This window comes from Copadichromis virginalis, linkage group LG7 (genome assembly GCF_057382275.1).
Source record: "Copadichromis virginalis isolate Kocher_CV1m ecotype Utaka linkage group LG7, C_Virginalis_male_GT1.1, whole genome shotgun sequence".
Classification (NCBI taxonomy): Eukaryota; Metazoa; Chordata; class Actinopteri; order Cichliformes; family Cichlidae; genus Copadichromis; species Copadichromis virginalis.
The window spans coordinates 44501718-44516559 of record NC_140624.1 but is presented as its reverse complement, the minus strand read 5'-3'; the positions used below and the strand labels follow the sequence as shown (position 1 = coordinate 44516559).

Here is a 14842-nt window from a genome sequence, read left to right as displayed (position 1 = left end):
GAAATCAATTAAATAAATGTCTAAACATCCAGCTTAAGTGCTTTTGCATAAAGAAATGTTATACTAGCACTTTTGTTGAGCAAAATCCTCTGCAAAGGTAAATTTGTTAGGTGAGAGAGGGTATGTAGAAGGTCTTCTTATTTTTATTTCATTGAATGAGAGAGTTGACACTGTGTCAGACAGGAACTCTGAGAATGAGGTCGGACATGTCCGGTTGGTTTTCTTCTGGGCAAAATAGTTTAACTGTGCACATAACTTTGAAGCAACTGTACACATTTGTGTAACACTTTTAAATCCCTCCAGCTGAAGAAGACCATAAAGCCACCCGAGATCCCCTCGAAGCACGTGAGAAACTGGGTTCCCAAGGTCCTGGAGCAGAGGAGACATGGCTTAGAGCTCTACCTGCAGGTATTTGGACTCACATTCCCTCCAACTGTCAGGGCTGTTTGTCTCAGATATAAAGAAGTTAAATGGATTCAAACTCGACTCTAGGATGCTTCGTTTTGGTGCTTCGTACACACTGAAATTTGCTTTTGTTCTGTTAGACTATAATTATGGAAAACGAGGTCCTTCCAAAGATATTCCTGGATTTCCTGAACATCCGCCATTTTCCTTCAGTGCCAAAAACAGAAAGTTGTGGGTGAGTGTAAACTGCTGGTTTACTTTAGAATAAAAGACCAGTTTGTGGCATTTGCGCTTGTTCCCAGGGTCGTGGAGGGTTATGTGGCATAACTTTTATTTTTCTTCTTTAAGGTCGTTTGATACAGAATCACTGGAGTCGAGGTGAGTCGTTTTTCCCTCCCATAGGTCATGTTCTTAATCTGCACTTTAACCAGTTAAAACATAAGTAACTATTTGCTCTACACTTGAACTTCACTCAGATTGATTGGCACAGACCTCCTGATTTCTCCTTCTTCCTCTCTTTTAGTAAACTTTCACATCAGCCGGTCATGCTGTTTCTGAGAGACCCCTACCTGCTGCCAGCTGGACACGGTGTGTGCACATAACATCTTAAAAGGCTTTCCTTTCTTCTCCATTTAAAACAAAATGTACTCATTCTTTATTTGACCTATTTTTCTTTCTTCTTCACCTTTTCAGATGAATTTTCTAACGTTGTGATCGAAGGCGTGGTGCACGGAGTTTACTACCCAGATCTTCAGCCAAGGTAGAGCCTCCAAGCCGAATCTGAGGGGACGTCACTACAAACGGGATGCTTCTTTTTTTTTTTTCTGCACCATTTCAGGTGTGCTTCATGAAGAACATAACACGTTAGGACACACTGAGCCCTTCACATCTTCCAAAGCAAATAACAAGAATCCATTCTTTTATTTTTGTAAGAAAGGACGCCAGGACTCAGCACATTTTAAAGCATAAACACGTTTTCCACTAACAAACTCTCCACTGTAAAAATGAAGTGAAACTGTTTGACTGGTTACTAGGATGTGTTCAAGCACAGAGGCGCATTTTCCGAAAAAATAGAGCTCGATACATTGTAACTTAACTTTATTTTGTAAAAAACACAACCAGCAAAATTCACAGGGAGGATCAACTGGAATTAGAAATGTGAGGCTCATAAGAGCAACGGACCTGATTATATTCTTTTTTTGGTTTGTTTTAGTCACCCTACAGTGTATTCTGAATGACTCTTGCACTCTCATGAACTGAAAAAGGGTTAGTGTGCCAGACGCACAGGAGCATTTCTGGCATCTAAAGCACAGGGTTAGACTGAGCTTGATGGATCATGGCCTGCAAACAGGGAGGTGCCCTTCTCTATTTTATCTCCAGTGATGTGGTGTTTCTGTTTATTTCGAGCTGCCAAAAGGAGCCTGCTGTGGGAGTGCTGTGGGTGAATTCTTTTTTTTTAGGGACTGAAGAGGGTGTTTTTGCGTTTTGGTGGAGCCGACAGCGAGACGTTAGGGTGGAAATGACTGACTTTTTAAAGACGCTCTGGCTGTGATATTGACGTCTTTCACGAAGTCTGTGAGAAGTACTGTAGTGTTGATATTTGTGCTAGTGAGCTCGCTATGATGAAGTGACAAAGACTGAAATATGTGCCACAGCTGACTAGTAGATGCAGATGGGAACGGTGCAATTACTTTGGCTTCACTTGCGTTTTCCGTTCCCTCAGCAGATTTTCCCACATTAAAAAAAAAACAAAAAAAAACAGGGAATCTCAGCCTTTTGAAATTAAGGGTTTGCTCTGTCGTCATCTTAAACGCACACCACCGACTTAGATGATAAGAGAGCCTCCAGTTCTCAACCCAGCAGAGAAAAAAATAAGAAATGTGTGTAAAAGCTGTAGGTACACGTAGATTTCTCACTGTTTGTGCATGACTTTGCAGATCGTGTTCATTTGTTTTATGGGAACAATTTGTGACCCGTCTCTAACACTAACGCACTCGTATTAATGTTTAAATCACAAATATAATCGAGGGTCAGTTAAGTTGTGGTAACTGGAAGCATAGTTGGCGCCGCCGTGTAAAAGGGATGCAGAGTGTTTCATTTTACAGACAGATGGTGATTTAGCAGACTTACAGCCAGTAAAATAACAGTGCAATATGATATGAAACACAAAACTTTGTCTTTATCTTGCTGCCTGGAATTTATTTCATGTAAAACTTTAAAATCTAACACCCTTCGATGACTGGTAGCTTTTGATGAAACTTTGTCACTGGACACTCTTCGGACAGCAATTAATAACCTAATAATTTTTTTTTTTTTTAACGTGACTGGACCTCCACTACACATTTATAGCCAAACAATGAATAATGAAGAGATTGTGATTGTGTGTCTTAGCAAATCATTGCCTGGAAATCCATGTTGTAGATTTATATGTATTTATATTGTGTGCTGTGTGTCATTCTGTGCCATAATGCCAGCCTACAGTGAACACTGGACGTCTGCTGTAGCACTTTATGAAGGGTAATGTGTACAATACTGACACCAATAAAAGGAAAAAGAATTCTCTATTTTCCGCAAGCTTGTCGTCAGACTCATTTCAATATCAAAATTTATTTTCATCAATAGATCTCCATAAGAAAAAAGACAGAAAATACTTTTTTCCCTTGCATCGTACCATAACTGGTTAGAACGTTAAACTGACTGAAGTATCATGAATATTTGTAAACATAATTTATCTCAAATTGTTCTAATCTCGTTGGAGCTGGCAGATGAACAGAAAAGGATCCTGGTCACTGAGATCTGTCCCTTTGAAACATAAAACCCTTCCTCCTTCAGTCACATGCTTCCACCTGCTTCACTTCTGTCATTCAAAACAGCATTAGCATTTTTGCACACACACATATGCTCCTCTAGCAAATAATGCCTGCTGTCTTTTTAAGCGCACTTATTTTTAAGAACAACCCTTTTTTTTTTTTTTTAAACGGTCATTAACAAAAGCTCTAACCACGTAGTGACATAATCTGAAATGTTTCAGAAGTGAAAACGGAAAATAAAAGCGCTGTGATCTCCGGGCAGTGATGTCCCAGTGTAGTAACAGTCCAGTAGTAATAGCGCGGACACACACACTCACATTGATGGGAATGTGTGATTCAGCACCTACAGGCAATTCACCGAGTATTTTTTTTGGCCTCAGTGGCATTAAAGTTCTGCATGACCGACTTCATCTTTGAGCCGTTCGTCTTGACTGGCTTCTGCTTGAGGTTCCTTCATGTTGGCGTAGGCAACTTCCCTCGTCAGCTGCTCGAGCGGAGGCAGACCCACCGCCAGGTTTCTCATTGCAATGGCTGTCATCAAGATTCTGGAAGACAAATGTGCAGAGTTCGCGTGTTTGTTTAACTGGTTTTTCTACACTTTGTCTGCATCTGTGCGTTCTCAGAGAGCTCAGCACTCACCCTCTGCGTATTGTGTAATACTTCTTCACGGCAAAGCGCTGCAGTCGCTCCAGCATGCCGGCCTCCCTGCGTTTCTTAACTTCCTTCATCCGTCGCTGCCTCTTCAGGAACAGCCGCACAATCGGGTCAGTGGCGTTGACCTCCGAACTCTCGTCATCATCTGCAGCCATGAGAGGCTGCAGCTCGGGAGGAAGTGGCTCGGTTTCTGTGGGGTGAGACGGACTCAAGTAAAGCAGGTACACCAGGAGAGAGCTGAATGGGATTTTTAGTGACATGCAGATCAGCCATCGACAGCTGAATGGAAATAGATTGATTGTTTCATTAAAATGTAAAGTCACCTCGACTTTGTTATACACCACCAGGCTAAGCACACACCCCCACCCCACGAGTAGCATCATAAACTTTTATATATCTACTGTATTGTTTACAGTGTTGGCCTTCTTTACTGATTTTTTACTGCATTTTTTTTTTGTTTATGTATTGCTACATCCTTAATGAGCTAGAGAGGCCAGTTTGAGATAGTTTGGACACGAGAAGCTGTCAGGCACAAGGAACAGAGGAATGTGAAGTGAAGGAGGACATGCAGAGGAGGAGGCAGATGATCTGCTATAGCGACCTCTACAGGGAGCAGCTGAAAGAAAAAAAGAAGGCCTGCAGCACGTACAGACATCTGCGGTTGTAACTGGAGTAACAACTTTTGAAAGTATTCCAGCAGGAAGTTGTGCCTCGCCACAATGCAAAAACTACTCTGAAACGGCTCAGGGAGCTAAGGGAACAACTTTAACTTGTGCCTCCAAATTCCAAAGATTCAAACCCAATTGAGCATCCATGGAAAGAAAGGGGAGAACAAAAGCAAGCCACAACCTGAAGAATCCTCTGCCCTGTTTTGTGGGTAACCTGCACAGCACTGAGCACGTAGGTTTTCAGATCTTTTTCAGGAACCTTACCACTATTCTGTAACCCCTTAAAATAATCCACTAAAAGCTATGCAATGTGTTATTTTTGAAAGCATCTTCACCTGTTCCATTGCGAACACGCTCCTGGATTTCATACAGCTTGGTGAAGTTCTTCTGTAGTGCCGCCTCTGTGGTGTTTACATAGACGTACATGTAGCAAGAGGGGCCCTCGGACACTGTGTACACCTTATGATAAGCCCCGGCAGCTACCTACACAAAGCCACAGTAAGTTAAGTACTAAAACAAGATAAAGAGCAAAGCATGAACAGTGACAATGGTGAGCAGCTGTACCTTTATCTGCTCACCGGGCTGCAGAGTGTAGTTCTTCTTCTCCTCCACTATTTCTACATTCACCTGGCCCTGCAACACCTGGATGCTGGTGTTGCCCAAATCTTCACTCACAAAGTTTTCCAAGTGGAGACCTAAAAAGGGAAGATAACAATAAAACAACACACCATGCATGGCTTTTTCATCCAAAAGAAAAATTGTAAAAGTGAGGTTTGTAACCTGGGAAATCCGCAATAAAGACGATTTCAGTCTGATTGTCCAAACTTCCCTCGATCTCCTGGAACTTGGGCCTCCAAGGCGAGAGGTCCACCAGCAGAGGCATGAGCCATTTGTTTGGTTTGAAAGGTGACCATTCAGCACTCACAATGTCCACACGAGGATCAAAGATCCTTAGAAAAGCATCCAGAGCAGATTTAAACCTCACCCTTTTACAATTCTGAGACAAGGCTAAAAACAAAAAGCTCTCGTACCTTTGCTGGAAGCGTTCATTGATGGACACCCAGATGTCAAAGTAGATTTCAGGATCGGAGATGTTATAACGAGGCAGGTACTGATGGAGGCATGTAGCATACTGCTTCAGCATGTCTCCGTGGTCCTTCCAGCGACGGCTCTGTGTGAACACCTACAGCAGGCAGATTGTGAATTGGAAGAGCAAGACTTTAGGAAAGACTACAATCTAAAAAGGTCAAGGAAAAGCAGTTTTGTTTATTAAAGAAACATCCATATACAGATGGAGACACTGTCGGGTGAAATTAAAGGAATTCCAAACATCACAGATTACAGTTATAACTAATGCATATTAATAATAACAATATAGTCAAAGCACTTCTGTAAGCACTAATTTTTGTTTTGTTTTGGGTTTTTTTAGCTCAGATAGCAAACGTTATCGAGTCTGACAGTGTTTCCCCTGTAACTCACCCCTGGGTTCAGATATCCAGTTTCACCCGTTTTCCTGTCTTTGTAGGTGATTTTAACGTGCTGATGGCTGCGAGAGTGAACCATCATGTCCCATGAATATCCGTACAGGCCATTAGTCCAGTTGTTATAACCCTTGACAAAAAAAAAGAAGTTTAAGTAAAGTCATAAATCACATCACCATTTTCACACTTTCAATTCACCACTGAGTGTAGTGGGGACTTGTTGATGAGTAAGCTTTCAGCTCTCTGTTGACAACAGACGTCAGAGCTGCTCTTTGCTGTTGACTCTGATTGAGCAACCATTGGTCTCAGCAGATAACTCAACGAGGGCTTCATGGATGAATGTGTTATCTGTACAAGCATTTCAAAACAAAGATCTTAGTACCTGTGTGATGAAGTGAGAGTAGGGCAAGAAGAACTGTTCCATTAAGTAAAGAACAGTAAAAATGGCTCCCAGCTTGTGTTTTAGTCTCAATTTGGATGATTTGGCAGCAGCTGGGGTCTGTCTTTGCTGAGTGCCACTGCCTTGGATTTCTTCGTAAACACAGGAAGGGCTGGGCTGGGACCCCGGTGAAGTGAGGGGCAGGACTGGCCTGAGGAATGATGGGAAATGGGCAAAAAAATTTCTTGGCCAGTCAGGGTAGCAGAAGAGAGGACTGGTGGCCAGCATTGCGTAGGGAAACATCCCTGTGGAGGATTAAGACGAAGGTAAAATGACAGCACAGAATTAAAAGTATTCCTTTAAAAAAAGAATAACTCACCAATGCTGAAGAGCTGCGAGTTCATACAGTGGAAGTAGCTGACAAAGAAAAATGCATAAGGCCGAGTAACGTCAAAAAACAGCAGATAGCCAGCGGTCAGATCCAAAATGAGACCGCCTCCGTGCACCACCAACAGGCTTACTAACTCCACAGGAAGAATCAGTCTGATAAAGGAGGGGAAGGCATGATCAGAAGCAAATTACTGGGATAATCACAGTTAAAGGCTTCAAAAAATACCTACTTGAAGGGGTCAAACAGCCAATGGTGAGCCAGGTATGACATTGAGTATCCCTCCACCCAATCAGCATCCAACTTCTTCACTCCAGCAATGAAGTATACTATAAATATCTTTGAGGAACAGCAGAGATGTCATTAGGTGACTGATGAATCCATAAGCTGAAAAACGCGTATCATATGAATGGTAAATGGTAAATGGTCTGTATTTGTATAGCGCTTTTCTAGTCCCTAAGGACCCCAAAGCGCTTTACACAACCTGTCATCCACCCATTCACACACACATTCACACACAGGTGATGGCAAGCTACATTGTAGCCACAGCCACCCTGGGGCACACTGACAGAGGCGAGGCTGCCGGACACTGGCGCCACCGGGCCCTCTGACCACCACCAGGCGGCAACGGGTGAAGTGTCTTGCCCAAGGACACAACAACCGAGACTGTCCAAGCCGGGGCTCGAACCGGCAACCTTCCGATTACAAGGCGAACTCCCAACTCTTGAGCCACGATCGCCCCATGAATGAGCTAAATAAACAAACCTGAGCTCGCAGCAGTGTGTAATTCCATAGAGGCACATGAGCATTTCTTATAGAGGGTCTCCGCAGTCCATCGATGGACCTACAAAAACACACACACGGACATCAATGAAAGAAACAAACATACACTCAAGTAGATTACTAAACATCACCGTACCAGTATCTGTTGCCATCCATGAGTGTGAGCTGAAATCCAATGAGGCCGTAGAGGTAGGAGTGATTGTTCCAGGCGGTTTTGTCCAGGAAGAAGATGTACCAGTACGTGGAGAGGAACATGAGGCAGGAGAGGCGGTAGAAGCAGCCGAGCATGATGCCCGAAGCACCTTAAGTCAAAAACAACAACCACAAAAATAAACAGATTCTTATCGTTAATGAGTCTGTTTTTACACATGAAGAGTATCTCCTAACTATCCTGACTCTATGGAAGCTTGTTTCCACCACTGAAAACAAAAACACTTTTCATATCAGGTTATTTACTCAAAGTCTGAGTCAGTAAGTCAAGATTTCTGAGATAATAAGCTAAAATGTTGACTCATGGATGGCAAAACACTTTATTTTTCCAGTGGTGGAAACAAACTTTAAAACAACTCAGCTTGTGAAGACTTTTTTTTTAAAAGGGAACTTTTGAATTCACAGTGAAGCCATTGCAATTAACTTTGTTGTAAAGCGACATTTTAAATGGAAATGATTAGTTTAACTAGTCATCAAGGCTATAAAGATGCTAGTGTTGCATTATGGGAAATGTAGGGCCCAGCTTCTTTTTTTTAAACGGTAACTTTTGGCTTTTTACCAGACTGACCCACCGCTCAGTGACATCACAAGCAAACAGTGGATCGGACTGAATAACCGAAGGACACTGCAAGAGGCAACTTGTTGATGTCACAGTGTCGTGACTTTATCAAGACACTAATCATTAATAAAACAGTCGTAAGCACAAAAGTGAATTAATGAAAAGTAATTTTATAAAAGTAAAAAGTTGTCAACACCACATGCATACCCCGCTTTATCTTTCTTTGACTCTAATGGGATCACTCATCACTAAAAGAAAATATTATGTTGTATTTAGTAACTTAGTTACTTAAACTTACTTCTAAGTTATTAAATGGTTAAAAGCAGCAATGGCTGATGTTTTCTGATTTTCAGGATCTCATAACAGCAAAAACCCAAAAAATGCTCAACTCTGAGTGAGTGGTCAGGGTGCATGCTACGTATGTGCAAATCTGGCCTCTAGTTTCATTCCTTTACTGTCTCTCTCTCTCTGCAGCTTGTATCCAAACTCCTGGGTCCAAAAGAAACAGCCAACATTGAGCGACTACTCTGGGGGGGAAAGAGGTCCAATTTTATAGAAATCTATGCAAAATTGCTCTTCCGCTCATTTAATCTAATAACTAGTAAACACTTTTAAACTTGTTGGTTATAGTGAAAACCATGTATAACTTTAATAAGGCTGATGTTTCCCAACTTTGTATCTGCTGTCTGTTTGCTTTCTTGCTCAATCTTTAGTGAGCTCTACCTTTTCATTGATTTAAAACTTGCAAGAGTCGGCTGGCTTGGGGAGTAAAAATGTAAGTGGAAAAATGCAGGCATGTGTTTCCCACAGAGAGCACTTCCTATTAAAAAAACAGAGAGAGAGAGAGAGAGAGACTGCATCCACTCAGACTCAAAAACAGGTGTTCTCTCAAGTCGGGAATAAACCTGGAAACACTGAGCCTGACCCACCGAGGAACATCACCACGTACACCAGGTACATCCAGTCCAGCGGCAAGGGCTGTAAGAAGTTGAAGAGAGGAAAGCGACACACGGGGGCCCCATCCAGGTACTTGTAGTCCAGGTTACTGAGGCCACGTTCCTGTGTGATGTCTATGACCATCAGCAAACCTGCACAAAGTATCAAAAGCATCACAGCAGGTCTGAGACAGTCAGAATACCCAGCAGGCAGACTGTACAGGTGTGATTAGTTTACCAAACAAGCAGCGGAAGATGCCCAGAGATGCAGGATCCGTGGGGCGGTTCAGGAGAGCCACAAAGCTGTGCCAGGAAGTCAGGTCCTCCTTCTTGAAGCCAAATATTTGCTCCATCTTGCTTCTGGTGGGCGTTTGTTCACGTTTGGGAGCTTTGTGCTGGTCCTTTGCAGTTTGATCATCTCCCTCACGGCGCACAAAAGCGCCTGCAGGGCACAAATTGGTTTTTATGTTTTTATGTACTAAACACAAAATGAATTAACTCACTCACGCAGAGTCCCTGTGTGAGTTACAAACCTTCCAGCTCTCATTTAAACACTGCACACGACTCAGGCTTAGACGTTGTTTGCTACATGTTGGTCTAACTGGTTATTACGTTATTACATAAACAACAACCCCGCACGATATGCCACTGCCACAATAACCTCACCTGCCGTAGCGTCTCTCGCCTCCATGTTAGAAAAATGCCGGGTTCTGGTTCGGGACAGGGGGGAGAAGGGTCTCTCTGCTCTCCCTGACCCAGATGCGGGAGTTCTGTGCGGTCACGGACAAAGTTTACGTGTCACAGCTCCACACACAGTAGTGTGTCAGGCGGGCAGGAGGAGCAGGAGGAGAGGAGGAGGGAGGATGGGACAGGAGCGATTGGAATGTTGTGAAAGAGGTGCTTTTCGTCTATTGGCTGATTCCCACTCTGGCCCCACCCACCAGAGGGCGTTTCTTAGACGTCACATCCTGGTTGAGACTCAAGAATTTCGTCGCCCTTGAATTAGGTCAAATCTTGCTGTAGTACGTGACCGAGCTGAGCTACCTGAAAATGAGAAAACTCGGCGGTTACGTGTGTTAATGAAGTTACAAATTATAACATTTTCATGTTCTAATCTTGGCAAGGTACTTAATTAGTTACTTAATTTTAAATGTTAATGGAAGAGGGGGACAGTTCAATATGGTCTAATGTTATTTATATAGTATGTTATAATTTTTATAAAGTGTCAAACAAGAGTCTACTCACCGGTTTCTCCATATAATGTAATCATCCAATCACATTGCAGCAACTAAATGTATTTATCCAGGCAGACATGGTCAAGACCTGCTGAAGTTAAAATTGAGCATAAGAATGGGGACGAAAGGTGATTCAAGTTTCAGAGACTGCTAAATTACTGGGCTTTTCCCACACAACTCTACGGTTTACAGAGGATGGTCTGAAAATGAGAAAATATTCCACGAGCTGCAGTTCACTGGGTAAAAATGGGTAAGAATGAGGCTGAAGCTCATTCTTAGCTGAAGCTAAAATTCAAATGGGCTTGTCAAAAATGAACAAGAGTGGATTGGGAAGACATTGCTTGGTCAGATTACTCAAAAATATGTGTGCATGTGGATATTTTCATTTTGGGATGTGGCACCAATCCACATCCCAGAGTCTGGACTTGGGCCACTTCTCCAGCGATGTGGGCATTGTGGTGAAGCGAAAGCTGAACATGAAAGCAAAACCATCTATTTACTCTTCAGCAGAGTAAATAGATGTCTGTCCCCTGTGATGGACAGACAGACAGATGGACTGACTTTGGGTTGTGGTGGAACAAGAAATTCTCATCATGGATGTGCAGTCAACATTTCTGCACCAACTGTTTGATGCTATCATACCGATATAGACTAAATTATCTTGGGAATGTTTCCAGCACCTTATTGAATCTGTGCCGTGAAGCATTAAGACAGTTCTTAAAGCAAAAGGGGGTCCAGCCATTGACTGAAGAGGCCCGTGGCTTTATATTGTAGAGCTAAGTAGAAAGAGGGGCCCACAGGCAAGCAGCTGGTGATGGTGGGGAGAAGGAAGATATCTCTGGCAGACCCAAGCTTGGGGAGGGAGAGGCATCTCATCAAAGTGGAAAGCTAATACAAGGGAAGACACCCCTGTAATTGTGCTTGCATTTTGTGCACTGGATCGCTTTAAATTCAAGTTCATCTATTTAAATTAGGAAGGCCGTTCATCATAATCAATTCCATAAAACCTTAGACAAAGTTTTTATTTAAAAGTACTGTTAAGATATACCTGTGTATGTAAATTTATCTCAGTATATTTAACACGTAATTTAGAACATGTAAATTACACGTAATAACACATTGCACATCTTCCAGGAAACTGTACTCTGCTACACATAATAATAACTGCATTTGAAATTATTAAATCACAACGCGTCACTATTTCATTTACGTGTGTAATTCCGCCGTCTTACAGTAGATGGCGCCGTTGAGCTCAGCTGCTACATCAATGTGCTACATTGAACCGTTACCGTAAAACCGTTAATAGATACCACCGATAGACGAAGAAGAATAACAAAAGGTACCCTTGGAATTTCAGGAGGTTGTCCTGCCAGATAAAGTTAAAATAGGATGCATAAGCTTTCTGGTTAGAGCATATGTATCACCGCCCCTCACGTGCTATAAATGCCAAAGATATGGGCACATCACTGCAGTTTTCAAGGGGAAACAGAGGTGCCCCAAGTGTGGAGGTGAAAACAGATTTGGGGAATGTGGATGATGTACAGGATAAATCCAGTAATTGTGGGTGGCAGCACAGGGTAAGTTATGGGGGCTGTGAAGTCAGAAAGAAGGCCATGGAGGTCGAGCAAGTCAAAGCAGCTCACAACATAAGTTACGCAGAGGCTGTCAAGAGGGTACAGAAGGCAAAGGATGGAACAGGACCGGTTTAACCAATGTCGACAGCAGATTTAGTACAGACACATGGAACTCATACAGGACTGACAGTGGAGAAGATTATTTTGTTTATTGCCTATGTTATAAATTGCACAGATCAAGTGAAACACAAAACAGAGAAAATTAAAATAACTGAAAGGAGCAGAGAGGTTTTTTGGTATTAAAGAATATCTTGGGAACATATCCAATAAAAGACTTGAAGGGGAGGGGAAAGGAGGAGGACCAGGGGAGGGGACAATATGATTATCTTACAGGGGAACACCAGAAGTTTGATTGCAAATGGACAAGAGTTTAAAGGATTCATCAAAAAATGCAAAAAGAAACCAGAAATAATCTGTATTCAGGTTATGATAGTGTCCGCAGAGATAGAAAGGAGGGTAATGGAAGAGGATGTGCAACATTTGTGAAACAAGAGATCCAATATAGAGTTGTAGCTATAGGAACACAGTTATATTGTACTTGAAATCTGATCAAGAAATGGCAGCATCAGAGTGATCAATTTTTACAATCCGGCTAACAAACTGTTGTCAGTAGAGGAACTTGGCACATATTTAAAGGGAAACGTAATTTGGTGTGGGGACTTTAATGCACACAGATCATTATGGGGTAATTATAATGATCGGAATGGAGCAGTGATTGAGGAATTGATAGAGCTAAAAAAGTATGATGGAAGTGGTACAAGAGTTAATATTAGAACAGGTGCAGAATCAGCAATTATCTCACATAGTGTCAGACTCGTTGGCAGGTATTTGTTCATGGCAGTCTAAAAAAAGAGACAACTGTAGGCAGTGACCATTATCCTATGATGACTGAGATAGAGCTGAGTGTAGAGAACCAGGATATAGGTGTGTAGAAGTGGTGCTTCAGTAATGCTGATTGGGATACATTTAGAATCAGAATCAGAATCAGAAAGGGTTTTATTGCCAAATGTAGAGCAGGTTTACAACATTAGAAAATTGCTACGGTGCTTAGTGCAACACATCCTGTCAGACAACGCTTAAATAAACATAAAAATTAAAATTAAAAGTGCTAAGTAGATAGATATATACATGAATGCAGGTGGTGATCAGTGCGAAGATGGAATGATGCAGTGAACACAGTGTAGGGTCACGTGTTAGTGGTGCGAACAGTCATATGATTATTGACTAGTATTAGAATAGTTAGTGATCAGGAAATGCAAAAGATGGATATGAATGCTGGGGTGGATGATTTCAATTATTCTATTTGTAAGGCAGTTTAGACGCAGCAAACTGGGAAATAAAGAAGACAGAAGGTGTAAGGAAAAGAACGCCGTGCCGTGGTGGACAAAGGAGTGTGATAAAGTGATTAAGCATCAAAATAAAGCTTTTAAGATATTAAAGAGGAAACACAGTTTTCAGAATTTCATTGAATATAAAAGATTGCAAGCTGAGCTGAGAAGATCCATTCAAAATGCAAAGAGTGACTTCTGGAGGGGTTTTTGTAATTCAGTAGGGAGGGAGACAAAAATACAGAGTGGTTGGTCAATGATTAGAAGGATGAATGGTATAAAAAGGGAGTATGGATATCCAATATTGAGGGATGGAGAAGCAACAGCTGTAAAAGATGAGGAAAAGGCAAATCTGTTCGCAAAACGTTTGTTAAAATCCATCAGGCAATGTTAGTGAAGAAGGGCGAAGAGGAAGAGAAACATAGCGAATAGGGAATTACTGAAACAGGAAGAAGATACAGATGATTTATTAAATATTCCTTTTACAAAGACAGAATTGAATTGAGTGCTTCAGAAATCCAAATTATCAGCACCGTGAAAAAATCAGGTTTGCTATATCTTGATAAACTATCTCAGTGAGTCAGCTAAAGATCTTTTATTAGAATTATATAACAGAGTTTGGGAGGGTGGGAAACTGCTGCAAAGCTGGGAGGAGGCAATGGATGTGCCCATACGTAAACCAGGAAAGGATGATACAAATCCAGAAAGTTACAGACCTATAGCTTTAACATCTAATATCTGTAAAATAATGGAGTGAATGGTAAATGAAAGACTAATGTACTATATAGAAAGTAAAGGATACATATCTAAACATCAAAGTGGTTTCAGAAGAGGGAGGAATACAGTGGATCGAGTATTGTGTTTGGAACATGAAGTCAGGAAAGCACAAATAAACAGAGTGTAGTGGTGCTGTTTTTGACATAGAAAAAGCCTACAATATGATGTGGAGAGAAGGCCTTCTAGTTAAAGTCAGGAAATTGGGTATCAGTGGGAAGATGTTCAGATGGATAAAGAATTTTTTTTTTAAGGGGAAGACAGATGCAAGTGAGAATTGGAAGGATTTACTCGGAGAGGTATCCTGTAGAAAACGTTACACCTCAAGGGAGCATTGTGAGCCCTTTGTTATTTTCTTTAATGATAAATGTTGTGTTTAATGCCATAGAGGTTGGGATAGGGTTTTCGCTTTTTGCAGATGAAGAGAGGAAATAATGTAGAGTTTATTGTATTATTTATTGTATTGTATTGTAAAAAAAAAAAAATTGCAGGGAGCAACTGGAAAAGTTGAAGAGTGGTCATTTATGTGGGGTTTTAAATTTTCAGTTGATAAGACCAAGACCGTGTTTTTTTTACAAGGAAAAGAATTGGTGAGGACG

At 41.6% G+C, this 14842-nt stretch overlaps 2 protein-coding genes across 2 annotated transcripts in view; one reads left to right on the top strand and one right to left on the bottom strand.

Annotated features, from left to right (window-relative positions):
* Window positions 1-2979, top strand: part of snx24 (sorting nexin 24) — a 14007-nt gene extending 11028 nt beyond the window's left edge. Inside the window, exons 3-7 of the mRNA XM_085463586.1 lie at window positions 304-408; window positions 546-640; window positions 754-783; window positions 929-993; window positions 1099-2979. Of these exons, the coding sequence (XP_085319712.1) occupies window positions 304-408; window positions 546-640; window positions 754-783; window positions 929-993; window positions 1099-1169 (366 nt within the window). The 3' untranslated portion in view covers window positions 1170-2979. The remainder of the gene's footprint in view (window positions 1-303; window positions 409-545; window positions 641-753; window positions 784-928; window positions 994-1098) is intronic.
* A 14-nt stretch (window positions 2980-2993) lies between these two features.
* Window positions 2994-10128, bottom strand: ggcx (gamma-glutamyl carboxylase). The gene is made up of 15 exons (XM_085463585.1): window positions 9939-10128; window positions 9511-9714; window positions 9267-9425; window positions 7705-7870; window positions 7551-7629; window positions 7018-7124; window positions 6777-6940; window positions 6401-6702; window positions 6017-6148; window positions 5569-5720; window positions 5318-5487; window positions 5102-5232; window positions 4873-5020; window positions 3855-4059; window positions 2994-3760 (listed from the first exon to the last, which is right to left on the bottom strand). The coding sequence occupies exons 1-15, from the start codon at window positions 9961-9963 to the stop codon at window positions 3601-3603; spliced, it is 2304 nt and encodes a 767-aa protein (XP_085319711.1). The 5' UTR covers window positions 9964-10128; the 3' UTR covers window positions 2994-3600.
* Between the last annotated feature and the right edge of the window lie 4714 nt (window positions 10129-14842).